A 7,338-nucleotide genomic window follows, 5' to 3' on the forward strand; every position below is an offset into this window, starting at 1 on the left:
AAAACTTATGAGCTGTATTTCTGTATTTGTGTGTATTTTCACTTTCTGTTGGCAGACACTGTGAATGTGTTCTTGTCTGTACCTTGTAGGTATACACTGTAGGCTGTTTTCGGGGGGATTATCAGCTGTTTTCATTTGTATTTGTATTAAGCGTTGAAAGTGTAGTAATGGTAAAAGTATAGTGTCTATGTTTTTACCAACAACACTCAACTAAAAGAAGAAATTATAGGGAAGAGATTTGTTGTGTCTGTTGTGTAGAATTACTTAAAGTTTTACATATTTATACATCTGTACATGTGTGTTAGTGTCCTAAATAACTTAGCAATACTTCTTATTTTTAAGCATTTTCATGAGATACTTGGAATCCAACCTGGAGACGCCCGTTTATTTCTAAATGGCCTTCATATTGACCTGGATTTTCATGATCCATTTAGGTAAGTGTCGCAAGTGAGTGGTATATTTTATTTGAAAATTATGGAATTACTAATAATACTGGAAGAGTTGCGGGCATGGTGATAAATAATCTCATCTGTTGCATTTTGGGGGCCAAGAAGTGCTCCAGTAAAGGGAATATTGGTTTACAGTGGTTTTACTTTGAACATGAACATTGTATAATTAGTTGAAAACAGTATTTTCTCTTGGAGTATGTTTTATAATTTGCTTAGAACTTTATGACTCGCCGTGTAAAATTCATTTAAAAATTGAAGGAATCAAACATGTATGTATGAAAAAGTGGGAAAAGCACTTACATCTTTAAGTTAAGTGTTTTTACATCCCTATTTCTTGAAAATTTAAATACACAACACCTGGGTTATTTTTGGCACGCTTGTGAGACTGTGACTGGCCACCTTTTATAATAAGTTATGTTAATGTAGAACTAATTTGCTTTTGGTATAAGAAATCTGTTTCCAGTTTGTGTAATTATAGTATTATTATTTTGGGTGTGACTTACCTCTTTTATGCAAGCACTCATAAACTGTAAACATTTTCCCTTGCATTCTTATGTATATTGTCAACAGCAGGGCAGACATGACTACTTCAAAATCATCTTTGGTGGCCTCTAAACTGTCAGTAAATCTACTGATGCTAAGGCTGAGGTTTTTTTCATTTTCCTATGATTTGTTAGAGTCTACGATTTTTTATTTTCTATTTTGTAACTCAAAATGTCTTAATTTCTCCTTCATGGAGAGTCTTAAGCTTTCTTGGTTTTAGCAATTATACTTGCAATTTTTGCTTAATTTTTTTCTCAGCCAGAGTTTTGAGATGGAGTCAGTTGCATCTTTTTTGATAATGCTGCAAATATTAATAGTGTTTTTTAATGCTAGTGCTAGGTTTAATTTCAATATAATTTCGAAGAAACTTGTCAGAATAGAGAAAGCTCAAAATGAAGCAAGATAGAAATAAAGGCATTTGGAAAATCTTACCTGCTGTGTTCTAGCAGGTGAGTACTTCAGGTTTGTTTCAATTCTCACACTGAATTTTTGGGTTGCAACAAATGTTACAGAGTCCTCTTGGATCTTATTCTTGTAGATGAGTAGCCATGCGTTTCCTCCACACTGTTTTCAGTGTTCTGCTGTGATGCAGATTTAGGGCTTGTCTGTGTCTCCATCACTTGCTGCTTGCTTCTCTACACACTTGCAAAGCTTCCTATTATTTGTATAATGTGTTATAATTCTGTTTTGAAGTAAGTTGAAGATGTGTAAGTGTAGTGTTATTAATTGATTATGTTTTAAACATTTGACTGCAGAAAAATATAAAAATTATTTTGAATACTAAAAATAATCCTTGTGTTAAGTCTTTGAAATATTTTTTCTTTTTATGTCATGACAAGAGTTCTATGTAGACATTATGCATTTTTTTCTTCCTGAAAAAGTATCTTGGAGACTCTTAAACTGGAAGGAAAAGTGGTGCATGGCCTTCATGAACTTGGAATCAAAGAGGAGATCCTGAGTAAATTTATGAGGTTGCATATACATCCTACAGATGACAGTTATGTGCTAGATATTCGTCACTCTTCGATAATAGTGAGTAATTAAACAATTATTTATTTAAATGTTACATATTTGGTGATGGTATATATAAGACAGTCTATCTTGCTTTGTAGTATAATTAAAATACTAGGCATAAACCCATGTATCGATAAGTGATGTAAAATATTTTTGGAGAATAGTATCTCTTCAATATATTTTAGCAGTAATTTTCTCTAGCCTATACCTTATTAAAAATTTAAGATGTAAGATATTTAAAAGAAAAGAGAAATGTATCTAAGAGTGGTTACACATTCATAGCTATAGAATTTGACTTTACAGCAATTAATCTAGCTATGTGATATCCTAGTATTATGCAAGACTGCTAAATGTACTTTAAATATATGATAATTGAATTATGGAGAACATAAATATTTTGTTTCTAATTGTCCAATGACTTTGCATTTTTTTTTCTTCTTTTTCAAAGTTTATGCAGCTTTCATTATAAAGGTTATATGCCAGTGGGAAAGGCACTAAAAGACTAATTTTCTTCACCTGAAAGAACCATATTTCACTGTTGTGTTTGCCAAGTATAGACAGGCTTGCACGGAAAACAGCAGAAGAGCAAATTGGCCACATGTTAATTACTTAGTTATTTTCATATATCAAATATATATGATATATACGGATAAATACTGTATTTGTCTTACAAGGTGGTTATGCTGTGTTACACACATATCTGTGTGATATTGTTATGACCTTTGTATTGTGAAAGTAGTTTGCACACTTGAAAAAATGGTTTTATTCAGATCCTGATACAGAGTACAGAGGATCTTTTTTCCTTTTCCATCTGTTGTTAGTTTTATTATTTACTGCACGTAAAAAACCCAAGCAGTTTGACTGAAACGGAAAAAAAATTTAGAAGCTATTTTCTGTTACTATTTCAAAAAGAAGATAAAACACTTTACTCTTTCCAGGCTTCCTATGTGTTTTAAAATAATTTTATTTATACATACATATTTTACTCAGTGGTTAATACATTTTTTTTAAACAGCTGGCTTTTTTTGTTTTAGTGGGTCAATAATATAGAACAAGATCACAGATACAGCACATGGCCTGCAAGCTATCAGGAGCTACTAAAGCCTGCATTTCCTGGAGTGATACAGCAGATTAGACGGAATTTATATAATCTGGTAAGTTTGGAGAACTTAATTTTTTTGCATAGTTGGTGTGTTAATAAGTGGACAGACAATTTATTGAAAAATACACATTCATTGTTAACATAGGTTAGAATTTCATGTTTTCTATGGGGGTCTGGTAATAATAGTGAAAATCTTTGTTTAGTGAGTCATATGCGATTATTAGCCTGATTTCTAGTAGTGGTGTTTCCATCTTTTATCTGCGGACTGTAACAGATCTGGTTTTGGTGAAGCGGTTTAGTTCTATGAAGTATTCCCAGAATTATAGCTAATGTTAAGTTTTACATTGTACAAAAAAGACCTTTGTGATAATGTGGACTTTCTTTCTAATCAAGATGTAAATACATATGCATCATTACATTTTTCTGCATATTTGGCCATGTAACAAAAGGATAATAATAGACAAAGACAGTGGACATATCCAGGACTATGTCATCAAATTAAGTTCTTCAAAATGTGTAGGAGGGGGCATAGCTGAGGCTGACATGGAGACCCTAAAACTGGAGTTCAGGAGCCTGTTGACCATAACAGCCGAGTATTCTTTATAACAACAAGAAACTGTTTTTCTAGCTGATTGATTTTTCAGGACAGTTCAATTGTGAACGTCAAACTCAATTAATTGAGATGTTCTTAATTTTAGATGCTGCTGCCATAAAAAGCAGTATTTTAATTCCCATGTGTTTCTTGGTTTTCAGGCTTTGCAAGCAAGCTGTTACTCTTCTCTGTTTATACTAGGCAACTGACTGTATTATAAAGTAGCCTCTTGATTTATTGAAATCCTTCATAGAGTCACCATTACGACTGGTGAAGTAGCACGATTGCTAAGATTCAGAGACAAAAGATGAAGATGGAAATTTTGTACCAGCAGCCCACCAATATTTAGAGGAAGGGAGGGATGCATGCGCCATTTTGAGACAACTTTAGAAAGTGCTCCCACTGGCTTAGGTTTCCTTTTCAAGCGATGAGATTGCTTTTATGTGTCACTGAGGACTGCCAGTGGAGACGTGAAATAACGAAAGGTCTGCTTCCACTACCTTGATATCTACTTTAGGAGACTAAAACAATACATAGGATTAGAACTGAAGAAGACGGGAAGGAAGTTATTCCATCCATGTAAGGAAAAATATCTTGTGAAATTCTTCTGATTTATGAGATAACCTGATAGCACTCTTTAACCTCTCTACCAAGAGATGTAAATAAAGTTCAAAATGCAATATGGTTACAGTTTGGCAGAGGAATGCAAACTTTCTTATCTTTTTGAGTGAAGCAGAAAAAAAATCATGAGCTACTCCCACATGATGAATAAAGCACCACTGAGCTTATTTGTAATTTTTGATGAACGCTAGCATCCAGTGAGCGCTTATCTGGGAAAGTGTGAAATATACTTTGATGAAAACCAGCACAAAATTAATATTAATCTGGGGAATGGAGAGAGGCTCTGATCATGCAGCTATAGTTTCAGCTCTCTTGTACAGTATAGTAATACTTTGACCTGCGTGACAAAGCAAACTTTTTTCCCAAACGACATTTTCTGTGTTCACTGCAAAGAACAGTTTCTGCTCACTGAATGAACAAATACTCAGTATTATCCTCAGTATATCCTCCCTGTATAACTCATGGCCTTCTGCCTCCTATACTATGCAATACCAGACTTGGGCACAGTCTTATCAGGAGCTTTTCTGTTCCTTTCCATGCTGCATATAGGTAACTCACTACTATCAATGAATTTTCTTCATAGTGCACTACTGAGAGAAAGTAATGATAACTGTCCTTGTTTTAAAGGTGGTGAACTGAGGTACAAAAAAATATAAGTTATAAAGCATACTAATTATGAATGTCCTGTAGCCTAATTTTTCCTCTGCCCATAGAATTCTCTATCATTTAGTAAGTTAAGGAAATAGCTATTGCTCATTTAAATTGAAATTTGTGTGAATCATAGAACTGTAGAATGGTTTGCATTGGAAGGGACATTTAAACGTCACCTAGTCCAACCTCCTGCCATGGGCAGGGACACCTTTGCCTGGATGAAGTTGCTCAAAGCCCCGTCCAACCTGGCCTTGAACACTTCCAGGGAGGGGACATCCACAACTTGTCTGGGCAACCTGTTCCCCTGTGACACCTGTGATGTCTCACTGCCCTCATTTCTTCGTATCCAGTCTAAGTCTACCCTCTTTTAGTTTAAAACTGTTACCCCTTGTTCTCTCACTACAGTGTCATTACTGCGTCACTACCACTGGTAAAAAGTCTGTCCCCATCTTTCTTCTAAGCCCTATTTAAGTACTGGAAGGCTGCTCTAAGGTCTCCCCAGAGCCTTCTCTCCTGCAGGCTGAACAACCCCAATGCACTCAGCCTCTCCTCATAGCAGAGGTGCTCCATCCCTCTGATCATCTTCGTGGCCCTCCTCTGGACTCACTCCAACAGGTCCATGTCCTTCTTGGGCTGAGGACCCCAGAGCTGAAGGCAGTACTGCAGGGGGGGTCTCAGCAGAGCAGAGTAGAGGGGCAGAATCCCCTCCCGCGACCTGCTGGTCACGCTGCTTTTGATGCAGCCCAGGGGACAATTGGCTTTCTGGGCTGCAGGCACGCATTGGAGGCTCATGTCCAGCTTTTCAACTACCAGTACCCCCAAGTCCTCCTCCGTAGGGCTACTCTCAATCCCTTCATCCCCCAGCCTGTATTGATACATGGGCTTGCCCCGACCGAGGTGCAGGACCTTGCACTTGGCCTTGTTGATCCTCATGAGGCTCATGTGGGCCCACGTCTTGAGCTTGTCCAGGTCCCTCTGGATGACATCCTGTCCCTCCAGTGTGTCAACACCACCACTCAACTTGGTGTCATCTGCAAATTTGCTGAGGGTACATTTGATCCCACTGTCTATGCCATTGATGATGAGGATATTAAACAGTACTGGTCCCAATACGGACGCTTGAGGAACGCCACTCGTCACTGATCTCCATCCGGACATTGAGCTGTTGACCACTACTGTCTGGATGTGACCATCCAGCCAATTCCTTATCCACTGAACTGTGCATCCATCAAATCCGTATCTCTCAATTTAGAGAGAAGGATGTTGTGGGGGACTGTGTCAAAGGCCTTACAGAAGTCCAGATAGATTGACAACATCAGTAGCTGTTCCTTTGTCCACTGGTGTAGTCACTCCAAGTGACATGAAGTTCAGTATATAAAAAGATGACCAAAATACAAGCAATGTGTAATGAAAAATGTATGTTTATAATGAAGCATAAGATGTGTGTAATATGAAGTAGATTGCGTTATGTATTCACAGTTAAATATTGGCATAGATGTATGTAACAGCTATATTATAGTAATCTACAACATATCATTTAACTATAATCTGAGGGGGAGGGAGTGTTCAGAATTTTTATAATTATTCTGCTGCGTTTCAGATACTCTGCCAAAATTATGATAAATACTAGTGGGAGCTGCAATGCAAAGCTGAATAAATAAGGTATCAATGTCATAATTAAATCTGCATAAGGATAATCTACCTATGCAGACAGATCCCAGTTTTAGATTCTGTGCATGCCTGAAAGATCTGATTTTACATTTCAAGCTACAATAAGTGAAAGATTGAATACAAATATATGTGAGATAGGAGGGAAAAATTTTTTCCCAATGATCCATTTTTTAATTAAAGTTTTAGGTCAATATACTCTATTTATTTATTTAAGTTTGGTTTTCACGACAGAGGAGAGTTAGTTGCAAGAAGTAATAGAAAAATCAGCATTAGTTTCTTTTTAATTAAATATCAAGTTCATTAATAAAAACAAAGTATTGGCACAGAGTCTTTCAAAGGAGAGTAGTTATATCACTTGGCATGAAGTTCAATAAATGGTTACATCCTGTTGTTCAACATTTGATCCAGACTCATTAGTTCTGAAGTTATTTTCATTTATACTCTTAATGTTTTCTTGCAGTGAATGCTCTAGGAAGTTGAAAACAGTTGGGGTGCACAGCTCCTTTGGAAGTTTCTGTTCTTATCTTAGATTTTATGTCCGGAAAAAAAATTAAAACAGGTATCAAGAATAAATATTGACTGTATAATATGTTTTCTCTTATTAGGTACTTTTTGTTGATCCTGTCCAAGAAGATACAGGTGATTATATGAAACTGGCAGAATTACTCTATCATCATAATGTACCGCTTAGGTAA

General features: G+C 36.2%; 1 protein-coding gene across 1 annotated transcript; it reads left to right on the forward strand.

The window, feature by feature from the left end:
* Positions 1–342: 342 nt before the first annotated feature.
* LOC104160976 (UDP-glucose:glycoprotein glucosyltransferase 2-like) lies at positions 343–7,338 on the forward strand (the record flags this gene model as incomplete). Its single annotated transcript, XM_009699245.1, has 4 exons — positions 343–434; positions 1,874–2,024; positions 3,041–3,160; positions 7,249–7,338. Coding segments are annotated over 4 exons (453 nt in total), but the record flags the coding sequence as incomplete, so codon positions are not given.

Source organism: Cariama cristata, unplaced genomic scaffold (genome assembly GCF_000690535.1).
Source record: "Cariama cristata isolate BGI_N322 unplaced genomic scaffold, ASM69053v1 scaffold26114, whole genome shotgun sequence".
Lineage (NCBI taxonomy): Eukaryota > Metazoa > Chordata > Aves > Cariamiformes > Cariamidae > Cariama > Cariama cristata.